Source organism: Balaenoptera ricei, chromosome 8, assembly GCF_028023285.1.
Source record: "Balaenoptera ricei isolate mBalRic1 chromosome 8, mBalRic1.hap2, whole genome shotgun sequence".
NCBI lineage: Eukaryota > Metazoa > Chordata > Mammalia > Artiodactyla > Balaenopteridae > Balaenoptera > Balaenoptera ricei.
Genome location: NC_082646.1, coordinates 77839220 through 77855750, shown reverse-complemented (window position 1 = coordinate 77855750; position 16531 = coordinate 77839220). Strand labels below are relative to the sequence as shown.

At 38.0% G+C, this 16531-nt stretch overlaps 2 protein-coding genes across 4 annotated transcripts in view; both read right to left on the bottom strand.

Annotated features, from left to right (window-relative positions):
• The window catches only part of NELL1 (neural EGFL like 1), an 895061-nt gene that overhangs the window by 293365 nt on the left and 585165 nt on the right, over positions 1-16531 (bottom strand). The window lies entirely within an intron of this gene.
• Positions 11533-12699, bottom strand: IDH3G (isocitrate dehydrogenase (NAD(+)) 3 non-catalytic subunit gamma). The gene has a single exon (XM_059929207.1). The coding sequence runs from the start codon at positions 12697-12699 to the stop codon at positions 11533-11535; it is 1167 nt and encodes a 388-aa protein (XP_059785190.1).

Sequence of the window (16531 nt, the reverse complement as noted above, 5' to 3'; positions counted from 1 at the left end):
GGATCTTAGCTCCCCAACCAGGGATCGAACCCGTGTCCCCTGCATTGGAAGCGTGGAGTCTTAACCACTGGACCACCAAGGAAGTCCCTCTCTTTTCACTTTAATTTTGGGCTTGGCGGTAGGACTTGCTCTGAGGTAATGACCTCAATGAGTGTCATAGAAGCAGAGCTTGATAAGCACTTATACATTGGGGCTGGCTTGTCTTTCTGCATTGCTCCCTTTCGGAGTGCATCCATCATGCAGTAAGAAAGCCTGTCTAGCCTAACGATGGCTGAGATGTCACATGGAGGAGAACAGAGATGCCTCAGCCAACTAGCATCAACTGCCAGCCATAAGGATGAGATTATCTTGGACGTTCCATGCCCTGGATGAGCCACCATCTGATGGTAGCCTCACGCGTAATCCCAGCTAACAACACACTGAGCAGAAGAACCGCTCACTGAGCCCAGCCAACCCCAAGTTCACAAGAAAGAATAAACCATTGTTGTTTTAAGCCACAGCACTCCAGGTTGTTTGATGTGCAGTAACAGATAACTGAAACATCAAGGAAAAGATCACATACTTAAGAGTCAGACAAGCATGGGTCCTAGACTCCCTCTGCCACCTACCAGTTTTGAGACCTCTTGGCTCATTGCAGAACCTATTACAATTTAGTTTCTTCATCTATAGAGTGGATAAAGACACCAACCTCACAGAATTTCTGTGAACATGAAATGAAATATTGCCACACATAGCAAGCACCCACAAGATAGTTAGCTGTCATTGTGGGCATTGCTGAGGTAATAGAAATAATGTGGATTTAATTTCTTTTTTAAAAAATGTTTCTTTTATTTTTTATTGGAGTATAGTTGATTTATAATGTTATGGTAGTTTCAGGTATACAGCAAAGTGAATCAGCTATACATACACATATATCCACTCTTTTTTAGATTCTTTTTCCATATCCATATAGGCCATTACAGAGTATATTATGGACTTAATTTCTTGGTAGTGTTATTGATGCAAATCTCATTTGGTAGTTCAACCTGAGCTATTATTGTATCACTTTTCCTCACTTTCTCCTTAGCCTCTGTCAGATCCAGACCTTAAGAAAAGTGTTAGGAAAGTAAATGGAAAAGACTCTATTTCAGACAAGCCTCCTAACCACTTTTCCTGACCACCTGGTCTCCACTCTCATTCCCCCACCACAATCTCTCATCCACCCAGCAGCCAAAGTGACCTGTCCAAATTCTTAAACCATTTCCCATCACTCTCCAACTTTAAACCTACCTATGGTCTAGCACTGGTACCTGAATGAATCCCAAAGCCCTTCATCTGAGCCAGAATCCTAGCTGACCATCACCACATCCCTCTCTCATTGCCTGGCCCTCCTCTTTCCTTTCCGCAATGTCCTCTCCAGTGAAACCAGTCGTCCTGCTTCTTCAAATGCCCGGAGCTCTCCCTGACTCAGTGCTTTCCCTTCCCTGTTCCTGCTACTTGCACCAGATAGATGTTCACATGTCTCTCAGGCATTGTTCAGAGATCAGCTCAGATACCACCTCAGAAAAGCCTTCCCTGATTAGCTCAAGCAACCCACATCCTCAGTCCTTCAACCACCAGTTGCTCTCAGTTACAGTACCCTTGTTTTGTTTTGTTTTCTTTCTTCCTCCCTTAGAACTTGACATAATTTTCATTATTTGTGTTTGCAGGCTCACTGCCTAATTTCCCTTCTGGCAAATGAAAGTCCTATGATATCAGGGTCATATTACATGACGTGGAAATTATGTGAAGTTTAAATTACAGTGTCCATAAGTAAAGTCTTATTAGAACACAGTCACATTTACTGTCTGTGGCTCCCGTTGCTTCAAAATGACAGCATTGAATACTTGTAACAGAGACCACATAGCCCACAAAACCTACAATATTTACTATCACACACACACACACACACACACACACACACACACACACAGCTGACCCTGGCCTAGAGCAGTGTATGACTTATTACAGGCGGCCAATCTGTATAAATCCGAGGGACCTTTTAAAAGGAAAAAAATACCCAACAGTGAAATCTTCCAGGACCCTGGCACAGGCAACATCTGACTAGGAATACTTTTCCCCATGAAAAGCCAGTTAAGTACAAGTTTCTGCCTAGGCCCTCAGAAGTCTTCCAGGTTCTTTATTCTTCTCTGAATGCATTGTGTTTGCATAAGGAGCAGAATTCCAAGTCTGCGTTCTCATCAAGGGTTCTAACTGATCCACAAACAGAGAAAAGCTAAATGAACAACACTGAAGATGTTTGGAAAAATTAAACACAGATTTCTTAATAAACCCGAAAATAGCTTAATAAAGCTGAAAATAGGCTCCTGGAATCCCAAGGCATGTTTATTTCTGTTTAAATAGATGACTTCGCATAGACTGTTATCAGCTCAGCAGGGATCCTGAGAGAAGTACTTTCCTCCTCCTGTGCATTTTAAGCTCTTTTCCAATGAAATTCAGCTGGATTCTATAAAAAGCATCTGTCAATCTGGAGAAAAACAATAACCATGGCCAAGTAATGCTAATACCCTCAGCTGCCCATTTCTGGAGTGCTCTAAACAGACAGGAAATAGGCTCACTGGAGAAGATCAAGAGTTTGACAATCTTTTTTGTAGAAAGGTGGCTTTTTGGAAAAAGAAGATGAAAATATCAGGTGGAAGACTGATAAGGTTATTCTCACTGGAAATGCTGTTGTGGTGGTTTGTTTATTTACCTGAACCAGAGGAGTGTGGTGAATGTTCGAGCCATGGGCATGCCTTTTGCTACCATGACAGAGAACAGGTATGTGCAACTACCTACAGACCCCAGGCAGAGCCTAGCCTATGGGCAGCTTCTCAGGGCCGATGGGGGAGTAGATGATGCCACTGCCATTAGAATGAAAGATGATTGAGGAGGGCAACAGATACAATGTCAAACGAAATGCAAGGCCATTTCCAGAAGGAGTGAGAAATCAAAATGGTATCAGAGCAGGGAGTTCACTCTGGAGCTGATCACCAAGGAAGAAAAGATGACATGTTTCTAGAGATCTAGTTCACTATCAAGGAGGCATTTGAGAGAGATGAAGGAAACAAGAAGGGTGCTGGGAAGAACAAAATGACGAACCGTGCTCACAGAGATACTGACAGAGAAAAACATGAAAAAGAACAGAAAGCCTTTGAAGAGCAGCTGTTGGGCTGAGAAGGAGCTTAAGAAAAATAATGAATCTTCCTAATCACAAGAATTAGAGTCAACTACGATGAGGGGTCTAGTCAGGTTCATTAATCAATGTGAAGAGTTCATTCCAAAAAAATCACTTCACAGAAAAATCAGATGCTCCCCTTAAACCTTGAAAATCTTACCTTTTAGATAAACATCATTAGGGCAAGGCTTTGTAGGTAAAATGAGTTTAACAGTAATTACATGCAAAATAAGAAAGGAAGGGAGTTCAGAGTAAAAGCTGTGAGTATCAGGTAATGGGCAGATAAGTGGCTTGTGATGGTAATAAGAGCTCTCCCAGGCAGGGTCCTCCCCTTCTCTCTCCTACTTCTCCTTTCTTTTTCTTTCTCGCTCTCTCTCTCCCTCTCTCCCCCATAGAAGCACAACTTACTCTGGGAAGATTTCTGATTTCTCCTCTTCTGTGCTCTCATGGCGCCTTGCTTATACCTCTATTACAATACTTATCACACCCCATTTCGTACCTCAGAGATACTGCAGGTTTGGTTCCGGACCACCACAATAAAGCAAAAATTGCAATAAAGCGAGTCACACAAATGTTTTGGTTTCTCAGCGCATATAAAAGTTATGTTTACACCATACTGTAGTTTATGAAGTATACCATAGCATTATGTCTAAAAACACAAGGTACATACCTTGATTAAAAACAAATTTATTGCTAAAAAATGCTGACCACCATTTGATCTTTCAGCAAGTCGTAATCTTTTTGCAATCATAACATCAAAGATCACTGATCACAGATCACCATAACAAATATACTAATAAAAATGTTTGAAATATTGCAAGAATTTTAGCAAAATGATACAGAGACATGAAGTGAGCAAATGCCTTTGGAAAAATGGTGTCAACAGACTTGCTTGATGTGGGGTTGCCACTAAACTTCAAGTTGTTAAAAACACAATACAGTGATGCACAATAAAACGAGGTATGACTGTAATTCCTGGATGATTGTTGATTCCCTCAGCCCCGAGGGATCCTCAAGAGAAAGGACATTGATAGGCAAGCTGCACCCTCAGTGGTTTGCACAGCACCCAGCTCAAAGCAAGTATTCAATGGAGGACAAACAACACTGAGGAACAAGTGAATAAGTAAAAGAACAGATGGGTGAAGTTACTGTGCAACAAGTACCTTGCTGCTGGCAAGAATAAAATTGGCATCCAAATAACCTAATTCCATCACAACAGAAATACCTTGAAAAGGATCAATCCCAGAGACTTTTCTTATCATGGAGTAAACACGTTATTTATAAACCAGGCTTTCCAACCTCTTTTTCTGGTATTTGGCATATAGTTGATTTGTGACACCATGCTTTTTCACAGAAATTACATCTTTTATCAAACTGAAAAATCAAACCTAGATGAAGTACCCTAGGTATGGCTCCAGCCACAGCCTTAAATAGTTAAATATTATTTCATTTGAAATTCCTTTGTATTTCTTTCCACAATACTACTAATATATCCAGAAATCTCGACTTCTTCCTTTGCTATTATAGATTTCTGAACAATAACTTCAAAATCTATTTTCTTTTATTTTTCTCATTTCCCATGTTCCATTTAGGAGATAATGTAAATGCCTAAATAGGAAGCAACTCCAAATATAAGGAAAATGATTCCCTTTTTATCAGTGATAAGACCTAAAAAGAAAACAGGAAGAAAAAATATTCTGGGCAAAGTTGAATAACTCTGAGGGACATATTAATTAGATAACTATCTATGCATACTATTTGATTTATGGATTCAGTTATTACACATAGTTGTATTGAATGCATTATTTAATAGGTGATATTAAATAATAGATTAATTTAGAATTATTACTCTTTCCTTTACCATGACATTGAAATAATTTCATTTAATCTCGTCCCATGAATCTTGACCTCCAGGTCTTCCCCAACCCAGAGTCATTTTTCAAGTTCTCTAAAGTTTTCCAAACCTATCATCATCCCATCTGTCTAAGTTGTTTGAGATAAAGCACTTTTTGAATCTGTATTTGATGCTTTCATTGGAAATCTCAAGCAAAGTCAAAAGAATCCAATCGTATAATATTAGGATTTATTTCCCCATTTGTCTAGTAGGTAAATGTATGTGATCTCCAGTGTGACCAAAACCTGAAATTTGTCGTTAAGTGATTTTTAAAAGGCACATATATAATGACACTCAATACTTGCAATTATGACAATATGCTCCCAGGAATAATGACTCATTTTTTGTTGAGGGATTTTTTTTTGCCTCCTTTAAAAATTTATTCTACAGATAATTTCTATAAAAGCCCCAAACTGGCATAGCTAATGTCCTCTCTTCCCTACTCCAAATACTTTGTCATTCAAAATCAAAGAACTGACAGAACACCTGTTACTATAAGAACATTATAAGAATTTGAATTTAAGGGAACTCCTTTTTTCTGAGGGATAAAAAAGGGGGAAAATACCTTGTATTTGAACATAACACAATATTTTCTTTCTCCCTTGTGGCAACAACCATTCATTTACATCTATTTGGCATGAACTAAATTTGGCATTAGCTCTAGCAAACCAGATGCTTAAGCAGATGAAAGCCCAGACTAGTGTCTTTCTCAGTAGACACTGTTTTTACTCAGGCTGTGTTGGTTTTTAAGCATTTGCAAAATTGGTAACAAGATATTCCAATTTTTAAATTGCTTTGTGAAGTTGAGTCATTTTTGTTTTCCATTTTCAATGTGTCTCTTTTCTCTTTTCCTTGCATTTCTTAGAGCAATCGCAAATGCAATATATGTAGCTTCCCACGTCAGCATAAGCAAATTCATTTCGATGTGAAGAAGACTTTACCGCATTGAGTCCCCAGGTTATGCAAGTTGTCAGACAAACTCCAAGAACCAAGTGTACCCCCTCAAAAAATTTCTAGCTCTGTAACAGCTTCCTGCAGATATTTTACATATTCCCAGCTGAGCCCCCAGTAATACTGTCAGTTTCTTGCAACCTCTGTAATGATCCAGAACTGGATAAATTTATTCAAAATTCTCCTCTTTGCAAAATTCAGCATTTCTTTTCCACTTCCTATCATTATTTTATTCTCTTGTTTCAACAGCACATCATTTCTTTTCCATGTTTTGTCTTTTTTTAATCTGCCATTACTACAAAGAAGCAGTTCGACTATTTGATTTACCATGTTCAATATGTGATGCTTGATTCTGGCACTATTCTCCTGATTATCTGGATATTCTGCCTTTCTCATCCTGGGCTATCTAAACAACCAAATATATGGGGAAGCAGTTTAGTAACAGTGGTTAGACACTGGTGCCACTGGCTTGATTTTAATCCTGGCTCCACTATTTACAATCTGATTGACCTTGAGCAAGTCAGTTACCTTTTCTGTGCTTCGGTTTCTTTGTCAATATAATTGGCTCATATGAGGATTAAATGAGTTAATATATGTAAACCATCTAGGACAGTACCTAACACATATTAAGGGTTCAAAAAACATTAGCAATAACTTTTCCTATAGATTACATTAGGAGATAGCTGTGGTATAATGAAAAGAGATCTATTACTGAAACCTAATCCACTTTCATATAAGAGTATGAGAAATTCACCATGTACAAACCCTCATGACTATTTAAACACCTGGGTTCTAGAGCCACAGTGCCAGAACTGGAACTCAGACTTCACCGCCTGTTAGTTGTGTGACCTTAGACCAATTTTTTAACCTCTACATGCCTAAGTTTTCTCATCTATAAAATTGGGAATACAATAATAATCATCTGAGAATTAAATAAAATTCTCATCTATATGAGAATTAAATAAAATTCTTCATGAAAAGCATGAAGAATTATGCATGGCACATAAAAAAAAATTATTAGCTAAAATCATTATTATCTTCAATCCAATTTGGCATGTATTTAATTAGTACCTACTACACACAATGCACTATGTTGAGTAATACAAGATCCAGAACATGGGCTAAAATATCCCTATCCTCAAGGAGCATATAACTTATTAAGGCTCAAGTCAAGTAGATAAAAAATACAAGACAAAATGTGAAATGAATGAGTTCAAAAGTCCAATAAAAGGGTTTTGTTCATTCAGAGAGGATAAGGGGAGTATATCTGGATGGGGGCAATCAGAAACCTTCTCATAAAGGAAGTACTTTTGGAACCTTGAATAATGGGTAGACTTGTAACAGGCAGAGACTCAACTGGGAAGTTCCTTAATGAGAGGAATTACATTACATAGAAGGAAAAGAAAAGGTTGTACTTAGGTAAATGAAGGTATCTATATTGCCTGGAACATTATATAGGAAAATTGGAACCTCTAAGAGTGGAAAGACAGTGTGAGCTAAAATTATGGAGTGTTTTGAATACATTACAAATTGAGGGAACAGAGTAATGGCAATCTAAACACTGCTTAAAGGAGATTTGTCTGATGCCAATGTTGAAAATGAACTTGAATGAAGGAAAAGAAGGAAAAGGTGAAGAACCCACTTCTCCTTTTGTGTTCCTTAATTGTGATTTAAGTGGCTTACAGTAAAACAAAATATAAGAAAATGAAATTAATAGAGCAAAATACATTAAAATCAAGTAACAGAATGATACAAGAAAATTTCAGAAAGGAAAAAAATGCTGAAGGCTTTTTCCTGTGCCTGCTAGTAGCCAAGGCAATGAGGGAAACTTTCAATTGATTGAATACCTCACATTATCTAGTAGAAGAAGGGCACAAATTCATGGTGAAAAACACAGGTTTTCCTGGTTCTTAGAGGAATCTTCCCTTGTTGACATTTTAAACAGATTCATTGTTTTCCCCAAAATTCAGAGATGTCCCCTACCAAGATTTTGAATACCAGAAAGCTGAAGTAAGAATGTTAAAACATCCTTCTAGAAAACCAAGTCTATGAAGATGGTGGTGAGGAGAGATATTTACAGAGTGATACTGTTTAGCTGTCCAACTTTGTATTGATATTGATAGCAGGATTTAGCTTTAAACAAAGCAGAATAAACTGACAAAGCCTAAGATAAAATTATGTAACAATAGTACAGAAATCTTCACAAGAAACAGAGGCCGCCTGCCAACTACCCGTTTTATGGTCTTGAGGGCTTTAGTGCTTTCTAGAGAGAAGCAATCTTGTAAAGGTTCATAGATTGGGGCCAAACAGGAGAATTTTGCAATAGATTAGTTCTTCCAATCCTCCACTCCTACCTGGGAATTCAGTCCATTCTTTTCTTCCTTCCTTTGACCTTCCTTCCTATCTTCCTTCCATTAATATTTAGAATGAGCATATGCTAAGAGCTTGTCCATGTCCTAGGTGCTGATGCTATAGTGATCAATGACTCAATTGCTCCTGTTGCCAAGGAACACATTGTATAGTAAGGTTGATGGGAAGGAAAGCATGTAATGACAACTGGAGAGAAAAACACTAAGTTGGATACACAGAGGACTCTGGGGGAACTGGGAGTTCCTCCCTTCAATCTCAGCAGGGAATGGAAAGAGCTAGTCAAGGGAGGCTTCCCAAAGGTGGTGACAATTACATCTAGTCCTCTAGATGACAAGGAGATCATCTCCTGAAGGGGAGAAGAAGCAAGACCACATACAAAGGCCTGAACTAGAAAGAATACATGGCTCTTTGACAATGAGCTCTGCTTGCACTCTCTTGTGCCACTTTGTGTTGTTATTGGGATGGGGAGAGGGGGTAGAAATGGTGAACCTGGAGAAGGAAGCAGAGATCAGAATATGGAAGGTCTTTCATGCTGTGCTCAGTTGACTTTCTTTCAAGGCCAAAGGAAAGCTGTTGAATGAGAAGTGTTAGGTGAGGAAGTGACATGATCCTATTTCCCTTTTAGAAAGTTCAGGCTGAGTGCACTGTAGAAATAGATTTAAGGCAGGACACAAGGTAGAGAAGGAACAGAGATTGGGAAGTCACCAAAGATGAGAAAGGCTAATGAGAAAGGAGGCGTAAGTGAGAAAGAAGAGAGATGGCTGGATTCAAGAAATAAAAAGGAGAGAGATAAGGGGACTTGATGAATAAGCAGATATGGTTTGCTACCCTAGTTGAAAGTCAGTTATAAACCCATAATAGAATAATAGGTAAAGTAACTTATCCAGTAAGTTCCAAAGACAGTAATGAATTAATATCATTTCCCAGTTCTCCTCAGAACTAGCTTTTAGAATGGTATAAAATGGATACTAATGAAAATAATAATTTATAAACTACACCAAGCACTTTCCATTGGATAGGCACAGTGCTACCAGCTTTATGTGTATTTTCTTGCTCTATTTTCCCAACAACACTATGAGGTAGGTACAGTTATTATCTCATGTTACATATAAGAAATGTTAGGCAGTGTCACCCATATCATTCATTTTTTGGTTGATTCAATAAACATATTACTTATTTTGTATGTACCAGTCATTATGTTAGGGGATACAGAGGACAAGGAAAAAGAATACATGGTATTTGCCCTAGAGATGTTCATAGCTAAGTGGGAATATCAAATACTGATAAATGGAAAATTCCACTATGGTATACTAGGTGCCATCACAGCAGTCTGGCCCAAAAACTATGGGAAGATTTTGGAAACAATCATCTTCAACAGAGAGGGGAAACTTCAGCTCAAATGTACCTAACAGCATAAATTCCCATTGTCAGATAAAAGCCAATAGTTGGGCTACTATCTGCAGTTGGGCTGGTTGTGCGATGAGTAAATTTCCCTAGCCATGAGAGAAAGGCGTACAGAGTGGGGAGAGTGGGTTAAGGTAGTACGGGTTCATGTAGCATTGGAGGTAGGGGGACTTCAAGCCAAAAATCCATCCCTTCTCCACTCATCAAGCCATGCCTCTGGTTCCAGGTCTATATCTGCCCAGAGGAAAGCACCATACAGGTCAGTGGCAGCCATGGCCAATGACATGTTTAGTGTCCAATAAAAGGAATACCATCATTATTTTATAATTGACTTCTCCCTGCTTGTCTTGTTCTTCAAGAAAGACTTCTAGATAGGGTTGAAGGTAGTCATTTCCTCCTCAAATTAAATCCCCTCAAACTAGCATTTGGTTTTCCAAACACTGAGCCCTGACATTATATATAATGAGGATAGGTGAGATTAAGGTAATATGATAAGACAGAGCCTTTTGGAAACCATAAGGACTTTTTCAGGTCTCAGTCCAATGTCTTTAACTTATGGCCCAAGAACCATGGCAGGATCCAAGGGTTATAGCTGAGACACAGAGGTTTCCAAAATATTATTAAGGATTTACTATTTTTCTCAATCTCCCTTCTATCTGCAAGCTATTCCTGCCGATAAAACTACTATAAATTTTTATAGTCATTGCTTTTATTTCCTACTTGAGTAATAAATATTTCCCAGCACTAATAAAATTATCATTTTTGTTTGTGTTTCTCCCACCTATGACCTTAGAATTACTGTAAATAAAATATATTATAATAAAATGACAGTAAACATTCAAACGAGCTCAGGGTTTTTCATTTTCTTATGTACATTCTCTCTTTGAAAGAGAGATTAAAAGAAAGTAAACCATGGAAGATTGTAAAGCAGTGAGCATGGAGTTTACAGTCCATGGTTCTACTTGTATAGCAAAGAGTCATGGGCCCAGTGCCTGTTAACTGGGTATATAATGTCTAGACTCTTGAGCTTAGAGGCTCAAGGAAGGAATTCAAGAACCCCCTTTCCAGGAGTGCTGCGGTACTCAGAGATGCCCATGTGTGAAAAATTACACTGGCAAAAATTCCTTCCTCACATAAACAAGACCAGGGGAAAACATAGGATATCTAGGAGGGAGTAGAAGCATTCTGAACTAGCTCAGCTTTATGGTACCTTATTTATTATTAAAATGACAATGTATATTTTGTAGGCAAATTTTATTGCACCAATTAACTCATTAACAACCTCTAGAGAGAAGCCAGACTCCTTTGCAGGCTGGTTTGCAGAATTTTAATGACCCAGATAAGAGAAAATCAGTGTGCCAGGTTCTGGAAAAGGCCCAGGACTCTACGAACAACTTTGATTTATTCACTGTATCATCTCATAGAAAAGTGTGAACTGTGGATTAAAATAGAGAAGAATTCCTCAATACATATACGACAAAATAGGTATGGTTAATTTAAACCAGCAATGTTTATGGCATTTATGGCATTCAAATTTAATAGAAAAAAAATCAGACTTGATTCCCTCCCCCTACCTCTTCTGAGTTGGAACAGGAACTAGTTTATTCTAGAGTCCACATTAGCCAAGCTGGCTGGGCTTTCTGACTGGGTAGAGCAACGTAAAGTGTGGGACAGGAAGGAATTTGAAGGCTAGCTCAGCCTCTAAGGCACTGACCGTTTAATTGGCAACACTGATGTCATCTATAACATTTTGAATGACATCCGATGTGGTATCCTGGCCTCCAATGTCTGGTGTTTGGATGTCTTTGTTCTCCATGGATGCCAAGACTGCAATACGAATGGAGGTGGCATAGGAATGGAGCTTGAGGTAATCCAGAATGATACAACTTGCCAGCAGCATGGCAGTAGGGTTGGCCACATTCTTATTGGTTATAGTCTTGCCTGATTGCCTTGAGGGCATTTCAAACACCGCGTATATGTGGCCATAGTTGGCACTAGGCACAAGGCCTGCTCCCCCAACCAACTCTGTGCAGACGTTATTGACAATGTTGCCATAAAGACTGGGCATCACCATGGCATCAAACTGCTGGGGCCAGGATACCAGCTGCATGGTGGTGCTATCCACAATCATGCCCTCAAAAATGAGCTGAGGATAGCAGGATGCCACCTCCCTACAGCACTGGAGGAAGAGACCATCTCCCAGTTTCATGATGTTGGCCTTGTGCACAGCTGTCACTTTCTCGTACCCCATCTGCTGGGCCAGCTGGAAAGCATATTCAGGAACATGCAAAGGCTTGGCCTTAGGAGTGATCTTTAGGCTCTCTATCACTCCTTTCACACTCTCGTGTTTCAGGTTGCTGTATTCACCCTCTGTGCTTTCCCGAACAACTAAGATGTCTTTGTTCTTGGGCCTAGTTTCCACACCTAGTGGACTCTTAAAATGAATGACGTTGGCATAGAGATCTAGAGTACTGTGAAACACACTGTTTTGTGATTTGTGAGATGGTGGTAGGTTGTAGTCAGTTTCAAAGTTGCCCTTCAAGGCCACGTGGTTTTGATGGACTGCCATGATGGCGCTGTGAACTTCTTCCTCTTCACTAGAAGTGGAGGTAATCTGCACCTCCTCAAAGTCCACGGGCACACACACATGTCTGAACACATTCTTGATGTGCAGCATAAGTTCAGGTCCAATGCCATCCCCAGGAGTCATAGTCACAGCATGCCACCCACCATACTTACCTGCTGGAGGAATGTTGTGTTTAAAAGAGAAGCTCCTCAGTGAGGTCTCATGGCCAAGGAAAATCTCCCAAGAATGGCCTAGAATAGTTGGTGGGAACACGGCCTTCACAGAGCACCTGGCAGCTATCAGCATCTTCAGTGCCATGATCCATAAGTGGAGATTTAATTTATGTAAAAATACGTGCTTTTCCTCTTGGCTTGAACTGGCTTCTTTTGGTGGAATTCTAGATCCAAAATTCTTGCCTCGGTCACAGTTGTCTCTCCTTCCTTGTAATCTATTTTGGACAGACATTCTACTGCAGTGAGAGACAGAGTACTAGTCACAAGGAGATGTGTTATAGAGTAGAAAATACACTTTGGAATTGGACAATTCATTAAGCACATTCAATGTACCCATATGATATACTTAAATATAGACTTCATATTTTATAACACTTTTAGGTTCACAGAAAAACTGAATGGCAGGTATAGAGATTTCCCATACAAATATTTCCTTGCCTCAAAACTACAAATCAGCCCTTTTGTTTATTTATTTTCCCAGAAAGCTAGCTATTAAACAAGTACCAGCACACCATTGTTAATACCTTCTCCCAAGTAATATGTTTCCTTCACTGGCATTAGCACTTCATGTCAGGTCTGTCGGAAATGTAAATCTTTTTCTAATAAGTTCAAACAATTTATTATTCTCCATTAATTGCATTAGGAAACAATCCAAGGGCCTATTTATAACTTCAATTACAGTTGTTTTAATTAATTAAAGCTATTGATGGGATCTGAAATTTGTTTTGGTAACAATTTAGTTCTTGATTACAGAAAACTTTCTATTGATATTATTTATCTTTATTACATTTGTTTTATAGTCCATCAACTCCTACCAATTTTTCTCAGTTATTTAATAATTAAACTTGAAAGTAGTGCCCAAAAAAAGATTTTCTTGCCTCTACAAAGGCAGAGTCTCCCCAGCTATCAAGATCCTACACAGAGTGGTACATTTGTTACAACTGATGAAACTACAGTGACACCTCATTATCACCTAAAATCCATTGTTTAAATTAGGGTTCACTCTTCATGTTGCAAATTCTGAGTTTAGAGAAATGTATGACATATATCATCTAGTAGATTCATATAGAGTAGTTTCATAGCCCTAAAAATCCTCCTTGCTTTGTCTCTTCATCCCTCCCTCTCTGCAACCACTGGTAACCACCTATCTCTTTAGAGTCTCCAGAGTTGTGCATTTCCCAGAATGTTGTATAATTGGAATCATACACTCTGTAGCCTTTTCAGATTGGCTTCTTTGACGTAGTAAAATGCATTAGAGTTTCCTCCATGTTTTTTCATGGCTCTGTAATGCATTTCTTTTTTGCATTGAATAAAATTCCATTGTCTAGATGTACCACAGTTTATCTATTCACCTACTGAAGCACATCTTGGTTGTTCCCAAGTTTTGTGAATGATGAACAAACCTACTATAAACATCCATGTGCGAATTTTGTGTGGACATAAGTTTTCAGCTCATTTGGGTGAATAGCAAGGAGCAGAGTTGCTGAATCGTATGGTAAAAGTATGATCAGTTTTGTCAGAAACTGCTAAGCTCTCTTCCAAAGTGGCTGTACCATTTTGCATTCCCACCAGCAATGAATGAGAATTCCTGCTGTTCCACATCCTTGCCAGCATTGGTGTTGTCAGTGTTCCAGATTTTGGCCATTCTAATAGGTTTGTAGTGGTATCTCATTGTTTTAATTTTCATTTCTCTGATGACATATGATGTGTAACATCTTTTCATATGCTTATTTGCCATCCCATCTGTATATCTTCTTTGATGAGATATCTGTTAAGGTTTTTGTCAATTTTTAAAATCAAGTTATCTGTTTTCTTACTGTTGAGTTTTAAGGGTTCTTTGTACTTTAGATAACAGTTCTTTATCAGATGTGCCTTTTACAAATAATTTCTCCCAATCTGTGGCTTGTCTTCTCATTCTCTTGACAAAGTCTTTTTGCAGAGCAGAAGTTTTTAATTTTAGTGAAGTCTAGTTTATTATTTCTTTCATCAATCCAGTCTGTGGTGTTGTATCTAAAAAGTCACACCATACCCAAGGTCATCTATAACAGATTTTCTCCTAGAAGTTTTGTAGTGTTTCATCGTACATAGAAGTCTATGGTCCATTTTAAGTTAATTTTGGTGAAGTGTTTGAGGCCTGTGTCTAGATTAATTTTTTTGCATATGTTGATGTCCAGTTGTTCCAACACCATTTGTTGAAAAGACTCTCTTTATTCCATTGTGCTGCATTTGCTCCTTTGCCAAAGATCAATTAACTATTTACATGGGTCTGTTTCTGGGCTATTATCTTCCATTAGTTTATTCATCTGTTCTTTTGCCAATACCACAGTGTCTTGATTAGTGTAGCTTCACAGTAAGTCTTGAAGTCAAAAACTGTCAGTCCTCCAGCTTTGTTCTTCTCCTTCAATGCTGTGTTGGCTATTCTGGGTCTTTGGCTTCTACATACAAGCTTTGGAATCAGTTTATCAATATCTACAAAATAACTTTCTGGTATTTTGATTACACTTGATCAAATCTTGGAAAGAGTTGATATCTTGGAAACTTAACAATATGAAGTTTTCCCATCCATCAATATGGAATGTCTCTCAATTTATTTAGTACTTCTTTAATTTCATTCATCAGAGTTTCATAGTTTTCCTCATATAGATCTTATATATATGTTGTTAACGTTTATACCTAAGTATTTCATTTGGGGAAATGCTAATGTAAATGATACTGTGTTTTTAATTGAAAACTGGTGTGTAAGAAAGCAACTGACTTTTGTATATTAACCTAGTAACCTGCAATCTTGCTGTAATCACTTATTAGTTCCAGGAGGTTTTTCTGTTGATTCTTTCAGAGTTTCTACATTGATGATATTGTCATCTGATAATGAAGACAGTTTTATTTCTTCCTTTTCAATCTGTATACTTTTTATTTCCTTTTCTTGTCCTATTGTATTCGCTAGAAATTCCAGGGTAATACTGCAAAGGAGTGGTAAAAGGGGACATCCTTGCCTTGTACCTGATCTTACTGGAAAAGCTTTGTGTTTCTCATCATGAAGTATGATGTTAGTTGTAGATTATTTATAGGTATTCTTTATCAAGTTGATGCAGTTTTTCCTCTACTTCTAGTTTACTGAGAGCTTTGTATAATGAATGGGTGTTGAATTTTGTCAAATGTTTTTCTGCTTCTATTGGTAGGATCATGTGATTTTTCTTTTTTAGCCTCTTGAAGTGATGGATTATATTAATTGATTTTTGAATGTTGAAACAGCCCTGCATAACTGGGATAAGTATCACTTGATTATGCTGTATAAGTCTTTTTATACACTGTTGGATTCAATTTTCTAGTATTTTGTTAAGAAGCTTTATACCTATGTTCATGAGAGATACTGGTCTGTAGTTATCTTTTCTTGTAATGCTTTTGCCTGGTCTTGTTACCAGGGTAATGTTGGTTTCATAGACTAAGTTATAAAGTATTCCTTTTGCTTGTGTTTTCTGATATATATTATAGGGAACTGGTATAATTTCTTCTTCAAGAGTTTGGTAGAATTCACCAGTGAACACAACTGGGCCTGGGGATTTCCATTTTGGAAGGTTATTAATTGTTGAGTCAATTTTAAAAAATATATATAGGCCTCTTCAGATTGTCTGTTTCTTCGTGTGTGAATTTTGGCAAGGAATTAGTCCATTTCACCTAGATTATCAAATTTGTGAGTGAAAAGTTGTTCATAGTATTCTTTTATTGTCTTTTTAATGCCCATAGGATCTATAGTGATGTCCCTCTTTTCAGATAGTAGTAATTTATGTCCTTTTTTTTTGTTTTGTTAGCTTGACTAGAGGCTTATCAATTTTATTGACGTTTTCAGAGAATCAGCTTTTGGTTTCGTTGATTTTTCTCTATTGATTTTTTTTCTTTTCAATTTCATTGATTTCTGC

What these genes read in the sequence shown, in the direction of transcription:
- IDH3G (XM_059929207.1), bottom strand. Translation starts at nt 12,699, where the DNA reads ATGGCACTGAAGATGCTGATAGCTGCCAGGTGCTCTGTGAAGGCCGTG.